Source organism: Trachinotus anak, unplaced genomic scaffold (assembly GCF_046630095.1).
Source record: "Trachinotus anak isolate AG129_WGS33_773 ecotype Australia unplaced genomic scaffold, CSIRO_AGI_Tana_v1 ptg000008l, whole genome shotgun sequence".
Lineage (NCBI taxonomy): Eukaryota > Metazoa > Chordata > Actinopteri > Carangiformes > Carangidae > Trachinotus > Trachinotus anak.
Genome location: NW_027273859.1, coordinates 2,257,395 through 2,279,703, shown reverse-complemented (window position 1 = coordinate 2,279,703; position 22,309 = coordinate 2,257,395). Strand labels below are relative to the sequence as shown.

Genomic DNA, 22,309 nt, shown 5'->3' with positions numbered 1-22,309 from the left:
AGTGGTTGCATTATGGGAAATGTAGGATCCAGTGTTTTTGGCTCTCAACTCTAGATATCTACAGCTTGCATTTTGATCATTGAGTATTATTGTACTTTCATAAAGTTTTAGGACTTGTGAGAGTTTCAAGCTCTACACACACTTGAGCCAACTCTTTCCCTTCACACAGTTCAGCAGTGTCTTTCATTAGGCCCACCCATGTCTGTCAAACTCCACAGCCCAAACTGGTGACAGACGTGTTCAGGCCAAGCTGAGCTAACTGTGATGACAACATCAAGGGTCAGTTTCCCAGATGATTCCTTCACTCATTGAGCACTTCGTTAGGAACACCTGTACATCTGCTTATTTATGCAATTATCCAATCAGCCAATCGTGTTGCAACGTGTAAAATCCCACAGATGCAGGTCAATCAACCGTGACATAATTGTTGGTTTGAGTGTTGTTGAAACTGCTGATCTTCTGGATTTTCACACACAGCAAAGTTTTTACTCAGAACGAAGTTAACAACAAAAGTATGTGAGCAGAAAAGCATCAGAATGAGCAACAATGCAGATGAGCTGTACCACAGAAGACAATATCTAGTTCCACTCTTGTCAGCCAAGAACAGAGATCTGAGGCTTAAAGGCCTCACATGTTTATCCCTTTATCTTCATGGCAACAGTTGATCATCTTCGTCTCAACCCCCCCCCCCCCCCCCCCCCCCGACCTGGATCCAGTACAACACCTTTGGGATGTTGTAGAACAGAAGATTGGCAGCATGAATGTGCAGATCTGACAGATCTGCAGAAATGATGTGTGCAACAATAACATTGGTAATTCATGCAACTTATAATTGTAACTAATATCAACTCCAATGTCTTTGTTCCTCAACAGAAATTGAAATTCAAGCTTTGGTAAGTTAATGAAATTTGTGTTAATGTCTGTCAGTCAGCACATAGCATAGACTTCCCAACATGCATTTTTCAGACTGAAAACCCTCCAGAGACCTGGGTTGTTTCTTCTCATGATTATGAAAACAATGTGAACCATGATGAAGTCCTTACCCCTGTAGAGTCATTAGATACAGCCACGTGTGTGTCTTTGTTCTGACTCTGGTACTGCAAAGTTCTGCATGTTAAAAAAAGAACCGACTCCTCAAAGAGCGAAAATGTAAAATGATGCCACAAAGTTTACATTTTTAAGGCAGCAGAAAATCTTGTCATTTAGTTTGAACCAGCTCAAAATTATTTGCAACGATAAGGAAATAACTTCAGTTTAAATATCAAAGAGGAAAACAGTCGCACTGTCTTCAGTTTTGTGTGTCTTCAACTTAAAATCTTGTGTTTGTGCTGCCAATAGTTAAGTACATGGTGATCACTAACACTTGTGAGCGTGGAGGAAAAGCTGTTTCACCTGACTTAATGTTCTCACCTGGTTCAACACAATTTCACTAGAAGTGGTCATAACTCAATAAGCTTAATGCAAAAGTCTGCGTTTCCCTTTCACACTAACTGTGTGTGGGAGCTGCACAGTGACATCTACAGACTCTTTCCTGTTTTAGTCGAGGGCCTCTGATCAAGTGACTGACTGTGAACACGGAGATGTGGCACTGCACCTTAGTTCACACAATAACTCCCCTCTGTATTTCTAATAATCATTTATTTACACGTTTCTCGCACTACTGACACAGCCCATGTGTAAAATACTGATACATATGAAAGTTCTGTATATTTGGACAATAATGCTGGAGCACAAAGTTTACAAAAGTCATGACCTCCCCTCCCCTTGAAGAAAAACGTCTGGCCACTGGCATCATTGTCAGAGCTCGAAGACCTTCTCTGAGACCAACAACTAAAGAAACTACACACAAAAAAAATCATACAACAACAATCCAGTCTTTCTGAAAATGCATAAGTCTGGAGGCTGTATTTACAGTCAGTCACTGATCACGAGTCGTTTTCTTTAGCAGCTCCACTGTGTCTCAGATAGGCGTGGTTGGTGTGGAGGCGGTGGTGGGGACAGTCACCGGGTGCAGCCCTAGATCCAGGGAGGGGGTTTCCTCCGGCGGTGGGGGGCTCTTCTTCTGTGCCTCCAACTTCTCCATCAGCTGGGTGTAGAGCTCCTTCACCGGCTCGCTGCACTGTGGTTACAGCATCACACAGCGTCAGTACGACACACACAAAGAACAACAAGTCTGTGTCAGTCTGAGGGCCTGAGTATTGATGCCTGAACTTTCAGCGTGTTGTAATTTGATGATAGTCGTTAGACTGTAATTTCGATATTTGAGGGTTTAAAGAAATACGATCACGATGTGTCAGCATCACATAAACAAAGATGTTTGATAAGGATCCTTTATATTTAGTTCAGCAGTGTATTCACTGTCATTTTCTCAGTGTGCACATTTTTATTTCTAGTGTTGTTCTGCTTGTGTCATGATCCAGTTCTAAGCAGCTGTTTTGAAATGTGATGCTCAGACACCAGCTGAAGCTCTGAGATGAACCACAGGCTGAATATGGAGTGTTTTTCTGTGCTGACATGCAAGTCGCAGATATGTTCACCACTACGTCACTCAGGCAGATTGACTGGAACACTATACGTTAAAGCCTCATTAGCCGTCTTCTACTGACAAACCATGGCATTAGCTAGCTTTGTGGATAATAACAGATCAGGAGTTTAATAGCACTGGTCAGTGCTATACTGATGAGGGAGAATGGCGCTCGCTCAGATCCTGACCTGGCCTCCACAGTCACACTGTCAACAGTTTTCATAGGGACTATTTCTTCAGTAGAAAGCAGTTGTCTTTGATTGTCCAAAGTAAAACTGACAATGCTTTGGGAAAGAGATGTTTCTCTTTTTTTAAATACTGTACCACAAAATAAATTCAATCCACCTTCACTGTATTGGTGAAATTTCAGAATCTGATATCTCAGATTTAGAATCTGTCTAAAAGGCCAGACACCATGAGGGGCAAGAGAACATTTTATGCCTCTTTAAGATGAACTGATTAGATTTTGGTGGTCAAAGGTTGAAGGTCAAGGTCACTGTGACCTTCTATAATAATGAAGATGATAAACACATTTTTGGCCATAACTCAAGAATTCATGAGCTGATTATGACACAATTTAACATAAATATCAAATTTATATCCAAAAGTTCAAAGGTCAACTTCACTGTGACATCATAATGTTCAATAAAAACACCTCTGGCTATTATTCAATGCTGTAACTCAGGAAGAGGAGACTGTGGCCACATTTCCTGCAACGTGACTGGTTGGTGGAGGAAACAACAAAGTAGTAATTCTAGTTTTATTTATATTATTCAAATTTATTTATTGGTAATTTGAATGGAGATATGCTTTACCTGCATTCAAGGGGAAAGAGGTTCATCTCCATGAAGACCTGTGAGGTCCCAACAGCCAATAATATTCCAGACGATCCAGATATACAGACAGGCCTTTACCTCAATACACAGCCAGTGGCAGATGATTTTTTTTTTTTTTGTGTTGATTCTATGGTTCACGAAACACTGAAATTCCTGTTTATGCATTAAAGTGGACATATCATTGCAAATACAGTATCTACAGTAACATATAGGTTACAGTATAGAGTTTATAGTATAGACTACAATAAATACTGAAGCTGTGAGTCTGTGCAGCAGCTCACCTGTCGGCTGTGCAGAGAAACCTTTAGGTTAGTGAATGTACTGTGCTACTGCTGCTACGAGTGTAAATCAAACACGGCTCCCCCCAATTTGGAGACAGATAAAGAACAGGGAGACGTCCTCTTCATCACCACAACTCCTGTCCATGTCTAAGCACAAGGCTGAATGTGGAAATTAACTAACCTGTTTTGGAGGTTCGAGAGTTTTCATCAGTGTCTCCAAGAATGACGGCAGCACTTTGTGTTGTAGATGCAGCAACATTCGGAGGGTGTGTCTGTGGACGTTCTCTTTACTGGAAACCATTCAGACAGAGACAGAAACTGTCAGGAGACACGCTGGAGATGTTTGAGTTGAGTGTAACAAGAATAAAGCTCAAAGGCTCCTGGGAGCTGATGATGCTGCTACATCATCATCTCATCACCTCCAGGTCAAACCACTGTGTGAGTCAGGGTCAGCTGTGTCTGTCTCAGTACAGTAGTGATTCACCGTGATAGTGATGTGGTCAGCTTCACTCACTGTGGGTTTGCAGGTACATTACAGTATCAACCCACCTGGAGAAAGACGTGAGGAGGAAGCTGTCAAACACAACAGAACAAAAGTCTTCTGATCCAAACTCGTCGGAGAGTAGGGTGAGGTGTCCAGTAAGCAGGTGCAGGAAGATGTCGCCAAAGGCCATGTCGTTGTAAGTCTCCACTGTGGGTTAAAGGCACAGATTTAAGTCTGACTTTCACATGGCTTGTGTGTTTCTTTTATATTCTTCCAGCAGAGGAGCCCTTGTAGAAACAGAATCTGTCCTGGCAGCAGTGAAACGATTAAAAAAATGTTTGTTGATGAAAACAATGAAAAAACAAATTAACTCCTATTCTCATCCAGAAGTTCAATTCAGTGGCCTGCATGCAGCTGCAAAATCACAGACTGTAAACTGTGACTCCTGATCAGTGAGTCTGTTTCCTGTTCCGCCCAAAATATTTCCTGTTCAGAAGTTCACTCAGCTGCTCATCCTGTGGCTCCGCTGTCAATAAGAAGCATCATGCGTACAGAAACAGAAGGAAGGAGTTAGCTCCAGCTCCATTAACGTTGGTCAAACTGTGAAGGAGTCACTGCCCTGCAGAGGAGACCATGGCTACAGCAGCTGTGGTTCTGTTTAGAACATGAAGCGGATCTAATGAGGAGAGTCAGTCAGTCTGTCACCACAGAGTGAACTGGACTCTCGAGTAAACGGGGCCTTCTCCACTGACATTGTGCCAATTGAAAAACGACACCTGTTACCATGGTAACTCTACACGACAAAGACGATGACTGCTGTGGCCTCTAAATGCTTGAATTACACAGAGATTAAAACAGTCTTCTCCCTCTCCTCTGAAGGAGGAGGAGGGGGTGGGTCTCTCTCATTTTCTTTTGTCTTATGAGGATGGAGGTCTGGTAGTCCAGTTTGTGGTTTCTGTTTGTGGCCCAGACTCTCTCCGTGCTTTTGTTCTCTTTGGCCAGCACTCCACTCTCTTGGTTTTGTTACTTTGTTAAATGGAATCATTTTCGCTGAACTGAACCTCAGGTATGGCGCCTTCTTCATATGTTGTTGGTCCCAGGGTTGAGCCAAATGTTTTGTTGTGGCTGCGACAGCACAACAAAAACAATGCAAACTAGACTAAAACCAAATAACTACTATTCCACTGAAAATAATCAGTATTTTCCTCAAAAGGATTAGACTACAACTCAGTCAAAATTAACACCAGACCAGTTGTACCAACATTTCTTGAATGAAATGTAATTTTAAATAAAGTTAAATGCCACATTCATTTGAAACACTCATTGTTCATAGATGTTTCCCCTCCACACCTATCCAACCTTCTCCATCCCTTAAACCCTCTAGAAGATCACTACATTCCTCTGAGGCCCAACCACCTGCGCATCATGGGGGACAGGGCCGTCAGTGTATCTGGGCTGCACCTCTAGAACACGCTCCTGTGACTCTGTGAGTGCAGATCTGTTGCTTCTTTTAAGTCACAACTCAAAATGCTTTTATTTAGGCTGGCCTTTCCTGGAGCTCTGTGGAATGTGCAGCATCCATTTTTTATCTTATCATGAGTGTATATGAGTGTGTGTGTATGTGTATAAGTATATATGCGTATATATGTACATATGTATTTATGTGTATGTGTTCGTGTATGTATGCATATACATATCTGTTTTATCATGTTTATGCTTCTGAATTAAATTAATTAAAAAAAAACAAAAAAACAGAAACTGAAGCTTCCGCATCACAACAGTCAAACAAAAAAGTGGCACTGACCCAGGGCAGGCAGTAACCGCTGTAAGGCGTTCTTGTTCCTCAGTTTGGCGATGTGGAGGACGTAGTAAAGACCCATTTCACAGGCCACTCTGTTCTCCTGCAGGTATCTGAGGGAAAAACATCACATCAGAGACTCATCTAGAGATTCATGAATCAATGGCCTTGACATGCAACACTTTGAGATGCTGCTACTGATGAAAGCATCTTTCTATGAAGTCGTCTTGTATTACATCACCACGTCTCCTCCTGCAGCGTTTTACCTGTTGAAGGCTTCGGGCAGGGTGGTGGGGTACGACACCGAGCTCTTCTCCTCACTGGGAAGTTTCTGTTCTACTATGAAGGTGTGATCATCAACAACCACTGACATCATGGCGGGCAGGAAGCGGGTCACGACCTCCAAATCCTGCAGGTAGGTGCACAGGAAGACAACGTACAGTCACTTGAAGTGTGGGGTTTAATGCAATGAGCTTCATCTGGCTTCAGATCATGTTCTTCAGCAGTGACTAAAAGGCCTGACGTACATACCAAACGAGGCTCTTTGAACACCTGGCTGTCAATCATGTCCCACGCTCCTTGACCCAGTGACAGCATCCTCAGCAGCAGCATCAGGTCCGAACTGTCCTGTTCACAAACACAGAGACGGCAACTTCAGAATACGATCACATTTAAAGAAAAGCTCTCTGCCTTTTAGAATTCATGGCACAATACAACGGTCTACTGGCACACTGGAGCCACCCTGATGTTACAACAGTGCTTTAGACTGAGCATACAGCATGTAAACAAGAGAGATGAGAATATGGAAATAGAAAGTAAATCATTGCAGTAAGCAGTGTCACATCACTCACACAGACTGCAGAGACTTACTGTAAATATTGTAATTGTGCTTAGACTTGATTGATGGATTTATGCAAAACAGTCAATTAATCAATAGTCTGTTGTGCTGCAGAAACAGATTGAACTCAATATTAGTTTACTATTTGTAACTGATAAAATTAAAATTTACCGGTTAATTGATCAGTTTACAGCTGATGCTCTATTAGATTTTATGTTATGTTTGTTATTACTAAGTTTACTACAGACCCATAGTTGTTGTTTATTATGTTGATCTTGAGTTAGAGTATTATATTTCTTTTAGGTAATGTAGCCTGACATCAACTTTTATAGATCCATATTTTATAAAAGGTAAATGTCCATGTGTTTGTGATTATAAAGCAGGTCTAGGTTCTATATTAATACTGTGAAAGTATCAAAGCCTCAGTCCACAGAGAAATGCACACAGCCTGCATTCAGAAACTGAGCCTTAAAACCAGCCGTCAGGACTTCTGGAACTTTGTGAGGTCACAACAAAGCAGTCACTGCTCTCAGCAGTCCCACCCACCTGGACCCACCATCCAACCTTGCAGGATTTGGTTTCTCTGAGTGTTTACCTGAAATCTGCTGTATTTCTATCAGACCACTCAGAAAACAGTCTGCCGATCAGAAGATTCAGAAATCAATCTGACTGACTGACCTGTTGTTAGCTCCAGAGAGAAGCCTGAGAGAGGAGATGTAAAACTACACAAAGATGGTTTTTGGTTCTTAAAACCACAGATATATCTTCTGATGGAGATCAACACTTCAGATAAAACATTGGAGAAGAGTAAAATATGGGCCCCTTAAAGTTGGGGCAGGCTTCATTTTTTACCACATCACCCCCCCCCCCCCCCCCCAAACCCCCCCCCCCCACCCCACCCCACCCCCCCCCACCCCACCCCACCCCTAGCTGTCAATCGGTATGCTCACCCTGGGTAAAGCTTCCTGACTCAGCAGCTCTTGCAGGTTCCTCATGATACTCAGAACCAGGGTGTTACAGGCGAACGGGTCACAGAGGATCATGGACAGGTCCCTGAAACACACACAGATTAATTCATCCCTTCAACAGCGACTAACAGCTGTTCTCAACCTTCAGCCGTCCCCTTGTGTTACCCAAGGACTTGCTCCTGTCCTTTCTTCACTCCATCCAGGAAACCTTGCAGTTCTCGCGCTCGCTTTCCGTCCACAAACTTTTCACGGATGCAGGCGTCTAAACACCAAGTGAACTGTCACAGCACACAACAGACACACAACAGAAAAAAACATGTAACACAAAGCTAAAACACAGGAAACACAGGGTGTCAGATTCTTCAGGAGCACGATCTTTGCGATGTCCTCACCTTGTGGCAGGGGTCTACAGAACAGATCTCACTGATGTCCAAGTCATGCAGAGACATCAGCAGCTCTGCTCTCAGCGTGCAGTAATGCACATTCCGCGTTCGCAGGAAGAGCGTTCGCAAAAACTGCAGCACCATGTCGTAAAGCTTGACGTTCTTTCCGATCATCTGGGTCAGCTTTAGGACCACCTACAGCGCAAAGACCGCTCAGCAGTTAACAGCAGCAACCTTCCACACCGGGAATCGCTTAATTTGGTCTTAGAAATGACAGTGACTTGCCTCGCCCTGGCGTCGTGTTTTGGGAGAAGGGCTGAAGAAATTGTGCAGGATGGAGAGGTCGCTGCTGAACAGAGCTGCTTCCTTCTCCACGATGTACTGCTTCAGCAGGGGCGAGACTTCATCTCCAAACAGAGCCTGGTTGTCCTGCCAGATCTGTCTCTTCACCTCCACAGCACACACCTTGTACAGCTCCTTGTCAGCCATGACCATCTTCAGCTTCTTCTCTGGCACCTGCAGTAGGGGAGCATGTGGTGAGGTGAGTTCTGCAAGCATCTTTTACAAAGACGATTTTGACATTTCAATTCAACAATTTCCTCCGGGTTTATTATCAGCAACTGCTGGATGAATCACCGTCAGGTCATGATGGGATTTCCTGACTTTTCTTGGCTGATTTGATGATGATGTTGAGGAGCGCCGCTTTACCATGAGTCACGGCCCAAGTGCTGTGTCTTAAGGGGAAGGGTGTTACGGCCACAGCAGCCAGGTTTAGTTAAACTGATTTACCAAGACAGAGGAAATTCTCTTTTGTTAAAGTCACTAGGAACAGTTTTAGTAAACATTAGATAGAAAGGTTTTCTTTCCATGTTAGTCAGAGAGAACTCGCTCTTGTTTATCTGGAGTCCTCCTTTTGTTATATTTTTTGATTTAGCAGCACCTGATTGCCCTGTTTACCCTTTAAGGTACCCTTAATCATTGACTGTATCCTTATTTATCTGCTCACTACGAAATAAATTTATATTACCAATCACATCTGGTTTATGTTGCTTCCCTTTTCCCCAAAAACGAGCTGTTGTAACACGTCACGCCAACACTGGCAGGTCACACCTGCTTCCCATCATCAGTCTGAATGTGGTGTTACCTGGTACTGGAGGTCCTGCGACTGTGTACATGTTAATATGCTACAGCTCTAAAAACACTTGCCTTGGGGAGATGCTTCAGCACCTGCATCACAACAGGCTGAATGGACGGCATTTTGACAAGTGGGAAGCTCTTCTCCAGCAGCTCCTCAAGCTTCCCGTATCTTGAAGTAGATAAAAACAAAGCACCAGAGATCAAAGCATCAGAGCTTGTTCCTTCAGAAAATATTACTCAAAGTCAAAATCAACCGACGACACACCTGTCCTCATCCTTGCCCTCTGCAATGGTGGCAACTCGCTCCATCAGCTTTTCTCGAAGCTCGTCAAACACAGACTGGTGGAACTCCAGCCGAGGTGTTCCATGGAGATCGAGGAAGGGAAGAGCGGACTGGAGAGTCGGCAGCAGGATGCCATTTTCCATCTGCAGTCATGTAATGAATCAAAAATAGGTTCAAGCTGTAGCTGGTCTCAGCTGGATAAATGCTCCCTTCCTCAGTTACAGTGGCTGATACCTGATAAAACATGACTGGAAACATTTCATAATCTTTTAGGACACTGGGCAAATAAAACGTTCACCAAGCATCACTTTATTCAACAACTGCTTCTTTTGCTAATTTGACTCGATTACTTGACTTAATGGATCACATGCACAGAGAGAGCCTGTCAGGACACTAGGCTTGTTGGAGGGGCTGGGCTAGTTTCTGTGATAACTTATGATCCAGACATCCGATGACTAAAATCTTTCATCTGGTCAAAATACGGTTGAAAACAACCAAGATCTAAAAAATGTATTGTATAATGTGGCTTATGATTGTTTTCCAGGTTGTTTCCACTCTAATCAAACCCAAGGTTTGAATAAACGGTGTTTCAAGGTTGACCTGGTCTATTGTTGTGTGGATCACAGTGAAATCCCTTTCATTAATAAAACAGAGATTTCACAAAGTGAATGGGTTTCTGACAGTGTTCTGGTTGTTTAACTGTTATGTCTAAGACTAGGGCTGAACGATAAGCAAAAAAAATGTGATTATTGCAGAAACTGAGATATAACTCACAATTATAGTGGGAGTGGGAATTTCTGTATTTCACTTACACTGAAAAAAATATGAAAATGGTGATGATGAGATGATTTTCCTGGGGTCTTGTACCAAACAGCCATGTTCCTTACATGTGGAGAATATGATATCTATGTATGGTGTCTGTGTAGCACCACAATGCTTCACTTATGGTCTGCTGTTGTGACACATTTTACCTTTCTCAAAAAATTACAGCTCCTGAGATTTCAATACTGCACTGGGCTATGATGCGATTGATTGGTCAGCCCTGTTTTCACAACAACACATGGTGCAGGGAAGAGTCGGCCGCTCAGTGCCTGAAGTTCCCTGAACTGCCGGACCGGAAGCTCGTTCCAGCCTCATTCTGATGATTTAGGAAAATGAATAATTCAGGCGGCACTTCAGTATTTTCCGCATTGTCTTTGTGCAGCCGGTTAGAGTTCGAGATGGGTTTTAAAGTGAGCATGTAACAGGTCGCTTTACTCTCAGTTATAATGTCACTTTCTTCCTTTCTTCCTCTTCATCCCCTCATCTTCAGGGTACACTGAATCAGTGCACCCTAAGGTGAAGCATCGCGGGCTGGCTAACGTTTCCAACTTGCATTAATACCGGAAAGGACAGTGGCGCGCAAAACCCTAATTTCTAATATTCTGCACCAATTTCACTGCAGCCACTGCGCTTCAGTGGCTGCAGGAAACTTGTTGCACATCGGGGCTACATCCACATTTTAAATGAGACTTTCATTGCAATGGTGCTGAAATTAGCCAACATTAGATACCAAACAAGAGACGTGAGGCTAACTACGATGCTACGTGGTGCACCTGTAGGTAACATACACAACACGGCAGCCTTACCTGAAACTGATCAATGGCTTTCAGAGGCTCGGTGCAGTTGGTGAGAGTTTCTTTCAGATCCTCTCCGTTGGATATTCCGAGCTCAGGCAGCCCCGCGAACATTTTCGTTTCGGTTTAATCATCAATAGAAGAAATAATGTTCGGAAAAAATCTAATAAGTGAATTTGCAGGAGGAAATATAACCGCTTTCTACAAAACACACCTACACATTATGCTTTTCGCTGTCAAAGCAAACTTCCTGTGTTGCAACTTTGTAAACAGTCCGTCGGAAACACGAGGTACGAAGCAGTTCCGGGTTTGATTCGCGGGCTGCGGTCGAAAAGTAAAACGAAAATCACCTTTCCTAACCACTTCTCTATGAGGGGCCCAAAAAAAGTATAAATAAATTTTTACAAAATTAATTTAAAAAAAGTTTAATGTATTTATTTAATTTAATTATTTGTTTATATATATATATATATATATATATATATATATCTTCATTTATTTCTACATGCTTTTATTTATTTATTTCTACATTTCTACATTTATTTATTTCTGCATTTCTACCTTTCTACTTCATCATGAGATTGAGTAAAGATGAGAAGGATAATTCATAAGGACTTAGGAAAAGACAACTGTGGGGCTGTGAGAATTATACTAGCCTTTTTTTAAACAAACTTTATTTATAACACATGAACAATCAAGAATGAAATAATGAAATAAGATTACATGAAAGAGATAGCTTAGCAAGAAGAAACGGTTGAGCCATCAAAATAATAATTCAATAGAAAAAAGGAACTGATTAAGGGGACAGAATAAATCATGTTCAGACATAGGTAGCCAATATAGGGTTTTGACCTTTTTATACATTTGTAAAGTAGAGTCATTTTTAGTGCCTTTCCTGATTAGGAGGGAGATACATATGCATTATGTATATAGTATTTTGTTGTATTGATGACAATGTTCTTCATGACTGGATTTGACAGAGAAGAAATCTTTTTGGATCTGGAGCTCAGCCAACTAAATGAGGATTTCCATACGTTTTGCATTGTGTCACAAGCATACAATAGCTGCTCTGTTGTCTCTACATGACACTGTGGGGCTGCCGTGGTGAAACTACAGTGGTGTGTCGTTTCAAATGTTGATGCAGCAAGGCATTTTGGGACGGAATTTTCTCCTTTCCTTTAGTAAAGGCAAGTCCAGTGTATCCAATGATGTATTATCTGCACTGCAACTCCTTTCATCCTACTCAGTTAGGAACCTTAGTTGGGACCTTGGTATGGTCTAATGACCATAACAGGATCCCACGGAAATGTTAAATCATGGTGGCTTGAATGACTTAAGTGTAGGCATTGCTTCTACAGGTGATAAGGTTGTCAATTTTCCACCATTGTACAAATGTATAGACATAGAACATAATCCCTAGAACCTATTGTTGGCCAGCCCCATTGAATACAGTTGAGATATGCGAAAGCCTATAAACATTATTTTGCTCCTAACTGGTCCAGTTTGTTGGGGAAATACCTCCACACATACAGTGACCACAGCTGATGTAAATCATTTGGGTTATGTTACTTAATAATTTACATGATCTTCCATAAGTTGTCAATATTGGCTTGGGTATCTTCTGAAGCGCATGTCAGCTGTTTCCATCACAAGGACAGTAATGCCCTAATGTGATCTTTGTGGGTGGGTGCAGTGACATTCACAAAAAACATGGTTTATTCTGTGGTTTTGTTTTACACTCACTGAGTTTCCACAAGCAGAAAGTTTATGATTTGCAAAGAAAATAGTATAGGATGTAAAAAAAGATCTAAAATGTTCTAGCAATTTAAAAAAGAAAGACACTTAAAGTCTTGGATGGTCATGCACATACTGTAAGAGAACCATGATTTGGACTGAGAGGTGCATCACCTTTACTCCTACACAAAGCCTTCTTTACTTCTTGTGTTTCTGCAGGTTATCAGCAGGTTCCCAAGTCCAAAGAGGAGGAGGGCAATGAAAAGGAAGATGATGCCCGCCCAGGGCCCCGAGGGCAGAGCCTTCATCAGAACAAAGCTCTCTGCTGGTACCATGTTGCTCAGTATCAGCATGTATCCCAAAGCCCAGCCTACAGACGCTCCACCTGCCTGCAACAACACAAGAGGAGGCTTGCTGAAACCACCACCCTGTTTCAGTACAGCAGACAATGAACACACAGACTGAAATGTTCAGTTGATTCCATCACTCCTCACCTTTTCCTGGAAAGAGATAGAGGGAAAGGAGAGCTCATCGAAGTGGTAGCCCTGCGTTAAGAGGACCTGGATGAAATTGGAGACGGCGCAGACATTCTTCATGTATTTCTCTGGCTGCTTAGTCTTTTCAGTCATCTGTGAGAGGAAGTACAGTAGGTTGCGGTTTTTATTTTGATATTCAAAGCTTAAGCCTTTTCATCTTATTCACAGTCACTGTAGAAATTTCTGCATTGTTCAATATCAATTAACATATGAGCTTTTTTGGGCCAAAATTAGCATCTCCTGGAATATTTTTTAATCATGAATATCATTGAGAGTTAGACTCAGAGAGCTGTGGGCTCAAGGGTACCTCAGAGATGGTCATGTTGCAGACCAGTTGGATTGCTGCCTCCATTTGACTGGGGGATGTGATGGGGATGTTGGTGAGGCGGTTGATGTATCTGTGAGTGAAGAAGTAGGCAGAAAATGCCTGTGGAGATGAGGGGATAAAGTTAAACCAGAGTTACACACTCTTTCCCATCCCCATTCTGATACATTACATTACATTCATTTGACAGTGTATTCAAACTCAAAAGGAACAAGAGCTGCATATGTCTTCAAAAATTGTCACCTTTGGTCAGCACATTGGACAGTAGTCTTACTAGGCCCTACTTTGTAACTTTAGAGAAGAAAGTAACCAAATAAAAATAAGTGGTGGGTAGAAATAATATTCATTTTTCATAAAACATAGTTTCAGAAAATTTCAATAAGGGCAATGAAAACATGAAAGGCTATGAAACGTTATGGACCCCTGACAACTACTGGGCCCCTACACCGCCAATAGTTGGACCCATGGCTTGGAGGTAGGAAGAATGAAGGAACCCTTTGGCACCACAGTCTTTCAGTGTGTGAGCTGCATTAGGGAGCCAGTGTTGTGGATAGAGAAAAGGGGTGGGGAGCAATGTTCCCTCTAATGTTCCATGTGTCTGGGAAAACACACGAGCTCCCTGAGCACACTGAGGACCATGGTGAGCAACATCAGATGTGCCCGCTGTGGCCACACACCAGTGTCACACCTGATCAACACCTGGGATCATAGCAAGTTACATGGCTTATTAAAAGAATCAAATTACAGCATTTCCATTCGTTTACTTTTAATATAAGTGATTTGGCCCACTTAAAATGAAATGCACTGTTGTTAGCTAGCTAACTTGCACGGCGCCGCGGCGCGTATGGGAAGGGCACCTACGTAAGCAATGTCAATGCTGTGATTGGCTGCGTAGCGTAAGTGAACCGTATCGTCTCATTGGCTGGACATCTGTCACTCACTGTGTTACACTGCAAAAAGTTACAGAAAAAAATGTTATCGCTCTAATTAATTTACAGTTTATGTTGAATTTTATTTTATGCGCTGTATAGATTTTCTTGTGCGCTGAGAATGTGTGAGCAGTGCGCGATTGCGCAAGCGCACAGCTGAGAGGGAACATTGGTGGGGAGGGTGGGGGACTTTGGGACAGTAACACTCTGGACCAACTGCAGAGGTCTGAGGGAAGATGCAGGAGCTCCTGCAAACTGTCAGTTATCCAGGTCTAAGATGACAAGCACATGGATGAGAGCCTGATGATAATGCACAGGGGGAATCTAAAGGAGCTACTGCAGCCACGTGGTGAGACTGACAGTTCATCATTCAGGCTCACTCCCAGGTTCTTTCATGTCTGAGTTGTTGCCACCACAACAGTTGTGATGGACATTTCAAGTAAGTGGTTAAGAAGTTTGGCTCTGCATTTGACAGGGGAGTATAGTGATGCATATATACAGATATACTGGGTATGCCAAACTCTGGGCAGTGGGATTTACAGAGGACTAATGTGAACTAACAAGACAGTCACAAAAAACTACAGCCAACACTAGTACACTAGTGCTTTAAGCTCAATGCTGATATTAAAACTCCAGACTTAGTTTTAAGTCTGTTTCTATCTGTTTTATATGCTGTGAGCATTGGACAGAATTTGCAATGTACAGTGACAATTAAGTGTCTCATCTTATCTTATCAACAAACCCACAATGTTATCTTCCTGATGTTTAGTAGGTATAAAGTGTTATGTCTGTATTAGTCATAACCCAAAGTATTGGACAAAAATATTGGGAACATGAAGGAATGGAAAAATGATGCTGTTCTGACCATATACATATCAGTTTCCATCTTGCAGAGCAAAGCAAGGCTGTAGTAATCATGTTCAATCTTTCTTTTGATCTGTGGCATTTCCTGTGTACAGAGGTTTGGTCCCTGACTGTAGCCTGTCAGTGACTCCTACCAGACAACAGCAACAAACCTTGAGAGAAGTGCTCTCTTAAAAGGTAATTCTGGAGAATAGTAGTCCCTCAAGGACAGTACCATAAGGAGGAACGTTTTAACTGCACTGTGGTGCATTGCTGCCTCACAGCAAGAAGGTTTTGGGTTTGAGCATTGTCCCATTGTGTGTTTCCGCCGCATAGCCTATAGTCTGGCTTCTTCCTACTGACCTCTTGGCCTATATCAGCTGGGATTCAATTTTCAATTCAATTCAATTCAATTTTATTTGTAAAGCACTAAATCATAATATACATTATCTCAAGGCACTTTACAGGGTAAGGTCAAGACCTTACATTGTTACAGAGAAAAACCCAACAGTTCCCACAAAGAGCAGCGCTTGGCGACAGGGGGGAGGAAAAACTCCCTTTTAACAGGAAGAAACCTCCAACAGAACCGGAGAAAAGAGAGAGAGAGAGACCAGGAACAGCTGTGTAGGTAATGGTGTTATCAATAATGATGACAGGTAACAGTGGTTAATAGTAAAGATGAGTAGTGGTGGATCTGGATCCTGCTGCTCCAGAGGCAGAGAGACCTGCAGAATGAGGACAGAGAGAGAGAGAGAGAGAGAGAGAAGCACAAACTACGGGGGTTGGCTACGGATTGGCTCCAGCTCCCACACAATCCTTCATGGATAAGCAGTATAGCTAATGGATGGATTTGAAAGTTCCTTGGGACACATTCTTCAGCTTCAAAAATTTTGGATTGAAAATTATGTGAAGAATGAGTGAACATCACAACTTTAACAATATCTAGGCAAAAACATTCACCTTGATGCAAAAAAGAAGAAAAATTAAAAAAAAAATTAAAGCCAAAGAATGAAACAAACACTGAACTGAAAAAAGAATTAAAAAAAGAGTATTCTGCACTTTTTTGTAAACTTTGCCCCATCATTCGTAACTGTGTGTGTCCCTGTGTCTGTCTGTGTCTAAAAGGCGCCCTTACCATGAAGCTTCCTCTCAGGTTGGGTTGGAAGACTCCATCAAAGGAGCACTTGGAGTACGAGCAGCTGTCAAAAGAGAAGATCTGCTTGACATTGCTCAGGCAGTTGTGGTACTCTCCTGTGCCCACCACCATTACAGACATCTGGGGGTCAAAGCGGGCTGGTCTGAAGTTTTCAGTACATGGAGAATTAAAGACATCCTTCCCCAGCTTGATAGATAAGTTGAAGTGTTGTGGGTAGCAGGGGTGGGACAACTGGGGCTTCACGCCTTGAGTCTGAAAGAGGCAAAGAGAGTGATGAAATGGATCATATGAGGACATTTTGTCAAATATCAGACTCAGATGAATGTGGCTGGGTTCCATGTAGCTGCTTCACTTCCAGGGTAACTAAAAAACAGGGTTACCGTTAGATTGGCAGTTCATTTGTTCCAAATAATAAAATACACTTTGAAGAAGCCAAAAATAGGATCAGATTTAAGGAATAGTTTCACATCTATTTGTTTTTTTGCCAAGAGGTAGCCTAGAAGAGTGATACCACTCTCATGCTGTTTATGTACACCAGATATGACACTACAGTCAGCAGCCTTTATGAGATCCAGTTTCCAGTCTTTGTCCTACACTGAGCTAACTGGCTGCCAGCTCCAGCTTCATGCCAATCATCAGAGTGGTATTGATCCTCTCATCCAACATCCTGTCTACACACAGCGTAGTGTGAGCAGCATGTTTGCAGAGTGTGTGTGTGTGTACACAGGAGGTGTTCAGACAGTATTCAGCAGGTTGATGTAGTCAGTGTGGAGAACACACTTCACCAAGGGTGCTTTGTTCTAACATCCTCGTGAGCAGGAGTACTACAGCAGGACAGGGAATTTCTATAAGGTCTAGAGGTGCTATTATTTCACTGAGCTCAACCTTTGACCTCTCAGGTGGTCAAGCGGAATTGAAATCCTGAAAGGACAGTTAATTTTTTAACTCAAAGGACAGGTGCTGTAATCATTCCTGCAGTTCATACTGGCCCTAAAGGGATCTTTTTCTAAATCAGTTTCAGTGGATACTGTAACTCAGACTGTTGAAGCCTAATTTTAATTTCAGATAAACTATGAAATGTATTTTTACACAGAATGAGGGCTGTGGATTTAGTCCTCCATCACACTGAAAGTACATCAGGGAGGGGTCTTTTAATGGCCAGTATGAACAGAAGGAATGATTACATCAAGCCAATCTTGTTGCAATTTTCATATGAGTTTGATTTTGGGCAATCATGAAAATATTAGTTTCTCAGCAGCCATAGGATTTCCATTTTTCAACAGTACCTTGATAAGGTGAGCCATCAGTTTCTTCAGGAACTGGTCTTGGCCATAGCACAGGAAGCTGTGGGTGTATATTCTGTGAACTTGTCCATAAAGTGTCAGCTCCATCATTTTGAGACTGTCCTCCACCTTTTCTGAGGTCTCAAAAGTAATCTGAGTGGAAGCTCCACCTAAATCCAAAGCTCCAATTGTCTTGCTGCCTGGATTCAGCCAACGCCCGGCAAAACCATACTGAGTGGCAAGAAAGGACATGTCAAGACAACAGAGAGAGTCACTCAGAGAACAGCATCCAGCAAACAACAATTAACACTTTCAAAATTTAAGCCATGCAACCTATATGGTCGTAGTCATAGTCATAGTGTGTCAGTTGGTTCATCATCACTTTGGTTCAGAAACAACAATTACATGGATGCAGTGACATTTTATATAAACACCCACGGTTCCTCAGAGGATGAATTGTATTGACAGTGGTGAGCAGCAGCAGGTGCCAGGTGGACTGTTACAGACGTTCATGGTTCCCAGATGAAAAATCTTCATAACTTTGTTGACTACTGTTGTATTTCCTCTTCCCTTTAGCCTCAGCTGTACTTTCTGTTTAATGCTGATTTGTGTCGACATGCTAGCACACACTGAAAATCTTACAGCTGTCAGAAAATAACAGTCGTAGTCTTTCCGGATATGGAAGTATATGGACCTGACTCGGGCTAAGGACCCAGGAATTGGGCCAGAAGTTTCATTTTGCTGTTTGGGGTGCTGCTTAAACTTCCACACGTGCAGTAGTAATGAACCTCTTGGGCATGGGGCAGTTACTGGAAATATGCCACACATCACACCTGACAACACGCAAAAGTGCAACATGCAAAAACTGCAAGTAGATACAGACCCTGAGATGGAAGTTTGGAACAGCTATAGACTCTTTTGCCTTCAGACATGATTGGATGAATAGACTGGACTATTCATTTGATTATCATGCATGTTTTGCATGTTAGTCTCATTATATAATGACACCATCTCTCAGTCTCTTTTGACTCGACCACTGGGGTACCCTGGTACTAGTACCAGTCCAACCCTCTGTGCTTTAGGGCGGATTTTTTTCCTCTGTCACTGCCTGTGTTGAAAACAGAAGAGACAATGTTTAAAACCAGGAAAATCAGAACTTACCTTGGCAAAGTTTTCTTTTAAGTAATTGACTGTGACCCAGCCATATGCCCCCTCCTCCTCTCCTCTCAGGATGGTTGCCTCTTTGAATTTGAAAGGGTAAGAGCGCAGTTTGTTTTCAACTTCCTTCAGGACCCGAGCTGACTCTGTGGCATTGACTCTTCTGTTCAACAGTTGTAAGAATTAAATGGGGAATGAAACACTATTAAATCATTCAAACATCCATTGCAATGCATTAATGGATAATTAATGAGGCAGTAATAATAGTGTAATATCCTATGTTAACAGGGAAGTCTACTGACTTCAAGAGCCTCATGCCTGCAGTAGCTCCCAGGTACAGTGGAGTTTGGTGGTGTCTGGATTTGGGGATATCCTTCACAGCTTGCTCCAGACACGCCTTCAGACTTTCTGCTGCTCCACCACGAACACCTGCATAGCTCGATATCCCTCCACCTTGACAGAAAGAGAAAGTAGTTCTGCTTACAAAGAACTCAAACTGACCTCCTCAAAAAACTGAACTTCCTTGTCTTAAAGGACTGGTTTGTGTATCTAAGGAAACTCTGGAAACAAACCCAAGTAAGAAGAGGAACAACTGGCAGTGACTAAGATGGCATCAAGAGTGGTGAGGAAGTGGACCACTTAAGAACAAAAGTATTGCATAAGTTATGGCATGAAATATTCTGATAGTGAAGTTCTTGCAGGATGACTTTGTGGAAGTGAAATTGAGGGTGCCCTTTCCACCGTGATAGTCTGGGGTTAAAGGGTTGGTTGTGCCAAATTACACAACCTCTGGCTGTGTAAAAGTTACAAGTATGGATTAACATAACACCTGCTCGGAGTCCAATCAATGAAGCTGAGGTTGCTGGTTGCTGGGGGGCCGGATGGGCCGTGATAAACTACATATTACCACAATAATGTCAACATTGTCTTTACCAATGTGCAGGACCACTAAACATGGACACATATCACCGCTTCTCATAGAAACATCCAAACACACACACACACACACACACACACACACATTACAGTCACATACCCTACTTAATCTACTCTAACCTACTCTTAAAAGCTGGAGCACATTGTGTTTCTCTACACTTGTGACTGAGATGAAGATCAGATTAATTCAGAAAACCAGGTCATTTCAAAGAGCTTGTGTGCTTTTCTTGCCACTGAAGATAGTTTTGGTTTTACTTAACTAGCTTTCAAGGAAGAGAAATCTTTGAGAAGATTTCCTTGATGAAGGTGAGTGTAATATTTCGGTTCTGTGAGCATCACAAATCTGCACCATATTGTGATGGTCAAGCTTCAGAGACGGATATCTCAGAATCTGGGCAAATCGAGCCAAAACCAATCAATCGACATAACAACCTGAACATTTCTTAAGAAGAGACTTTTGGTCCCATGATTGTGTTTGCACTTTGACAAAAGTGTACTTCTGAGAAAATGCTGTACTTCCTGCTTTTTGGGTAGCAGTCTTACTTACAGTAAGTACTTCCTGTACTTCATTCCAGGTTGCAGACTATCCTATCCACAATGAGCTCGACCAATCAAATGCTTGGGTAGCTTTTAAAAAACCTGGGCAGGTCGAATCGTATTTTAAAGCAGTGCCAACCTTGTCTCGCCCAGTGTGAGGAGCTCACCTTTTGCATGACACTCGTTATGCTGGGTAACAATACCAGTGTCATTTTGCTTGTCAGCTGGCCATTTGTAGATGTACATGGAGGTGTGAGATGAGCCTGCATCCAGAACGATTCCATACTACGACAGACAGCAGTAAATCTTAGAAACATACAATGTGATGCCAGAACATACAGCATACAACATATGCTTAGAACATGAACATGAACAAGCTCAATATATTGCTTGACTGGTGTGGAGGACTGAAACTGCCATAATCAGAAATACATAAATACATAATGATTAAATAAATAAATAATATAATAAGCCTTTAAATGCAAAATTATTATATAATAAAATGTGACATAGACTGATATTTCTGTTTTAATTGGCTTCTATATTCATTCACCTTTATATCAATCCCAGCATTTATTTTCTTTACATCATTTAAAGTTCCATTTTTAAAATGTATTTATTAACATATTTATAATTTGTAGTCATTTAAGTATATATATTTGATTTTGGCAGTGACAGTCCTCCATAATATCGCTTATGTAAAATCTATCTATGAAATATCATATGAAATAAGTATAAAAGAAAAGTGTTCAATCTTATTTTCTGTGTGCTGTTGTCCAACTTGTGTAGGCTTGTTGTTTGTGACCTGGTATTGACAGGATGTGGCTACAGTGTATACCTCCTAGCTTCTGCTGCAGCTACATGTTGATTTTTTGCCTTTTATGGTTGTACTACACAAACATTTCCCATCATGGGGCTGAAAAGTATGATTTAACAACATGAACTGCACTGTTATGTATTGTGGTGTCTTTTAAACTCATGCAACAATGTTGACCTTGTCTTCCTTTGTGTGCTCTTTTGCACTGATAACTTCAAAGCATTAAGTTCTATACAAGCATTATTCTGGAGGTAAAGACCAAAGATGGTGAATGGCAGAATAAGATCTATTCATGGACCTTTTTGAAATATGTTCAGTGTTTGTGTGATTAACAACAAAAGGAAGAGCCCATGAATAAAGAATAAAACACACACACACACACACACACACACACAGTGTGTTTCATTTGGAGCACTTAGCTGATACTCAGGCTAATGAATGAGCAAGTTCAATTATTGCACATGAGGATGAAAACTCCCTGCAGGGCAATTTCTCCAAATCAAATTACAGTTAACATTGAATTGTTATGAAAAACAAGAAGACAACAGGTTCATCCATATTACTACTACTACAACAATAATAATAATATAGCAATTAAATCAATTAAACACACAGGCACAGACAGTTTTCCAAAAACCGACTATGATATAATTTATTTTGATTACCATGTCTTCGGGAGGCGCCTTGACCTCTCTAGCCGGAAGGACCACCAGCAGAATGCCGACTACCGACAGAACCAGCAGCACAGCCGCAGGGATGAAGGGGGAGAAGCGGAGACCCATACTGAGCCCTGATGCGCTCGGAAGCTCTGCGTAAAGGCGCGCCGGCAGCCGGTGTCCGTTATGGAAGCCCAGAGGAATACAGGGCGTGTGTGCTGTCTCTGACGGCTGTGGGTTTGGTCTAAGCT

At 42.0% G+C, this 22,309-nt stretch overlaps 2 protein-coding genes across 2 annotated transcripts; both read right to left on the bottom strand.

Moving 5' to 3' along the window:
- Positions 1-1,619: 1,619 nt before the first annotated feature.
- Positions 1,620-11,408, bottom strand: nelfb (negative elongation factor complex member B). The gene is made up of 13 exons (XM_071481831.1): positions 11,161-11,408; positions 9,515-9,675; positions 9,319-9,418; positions 8,398-8,628; positions 8,122-8,307; positions 7,895-8,007; positions 7,712-7,814; positions 6,455-6,550; positions 6,190-6,332; positions 5,930-6,036; positions 4,191-4,332; positions 3,823-3,931; positions 1,620-2,119 (listed from the first exon to the last, which is right to left on the bottom strand). The coding sequence occupies exons 1-13, from the start codon at positions 11,260-11,262 to the stop codon at positions 1,961-1,963; spliced, it is 1,752 nt and encodes a 583-aa protein (XP_071337932.1). The 5' UTR covers positions 11,263-11,408; the 3' UTR covers positions 1,620-1,960.
- A 380-nt stretch (positions 11,409-11,788) lies between these two features.
- On the bottom strand, positions 11,789-22,309 carry LOC139623545 (ectonucleoside triphosphate diphosphohydrolase 2-like). Its single transcript, XM_071481830.1, has 9 exons — positions 22,068-22,309; positions 20,753-20,870; positions 19,415-19,565; positions 19,116-19,275; positions 17,958-18,185; positions 16,651-16,923; positions 13,726-13,845; positions 13,377-13,511; positions 11,789-13,271 (listed from the first exon to the last, which is right to left on the bottom strand). Exons 1-9 carry the CDS (start codon positions 22,182-22,184, stop codon positions 13,065-13,067), a joined length of 1,509 nt encoding a protein of 502 aa, XP_071337931.1. The 5' UTR covers positions 22,185-22,309; the 3' UTR covers positions 11,789-13,064.

Coding starts and splice junctions, on each gene's coding strand:
- nelfb (XM_071481831.1), bottom strand. CDS start 11,262: ATGTTCGCGGGGCTGCCTGAGCTCGGAATATCCAACGGAGAGGATCTG. Junction 6,551..7,711: donor GTCAGGAAGCTTTACCCAGG/GTGAGCATACCG, acceptor GTTTGTGAACAG/GACAGTTCGGACCTGATGCT. Junction 3,932..4,190: donor CTCCTCACGTCTTTCTCCAG/GTGGGTTGATAC, acceptor AATGGTTTCCAG/TAAAGAGAACGTCCACAGAC.
- LOC139623545 (XM_071481830.1), bottom strand. CDS start 22,184: ATGGGTCTCCGCTTCTCCCCCTTCATCCCTGCGGCTGTGCTGCTGGTT. Junction 19,566..20,752: donor TAACGAGTGTCATGCAAAAG/GTGAGCTCCTCA, acceptor CTTTCTGTCAAG/GTGGAGGGATATCGAGCTAT. Junction 13,512..13,725: donor GCAACATGACCATCTCTGAG/GTACCCTTGAGC, acceptor TTCCTCTCACAG/ATGACTGAAAAGACTAAGCA.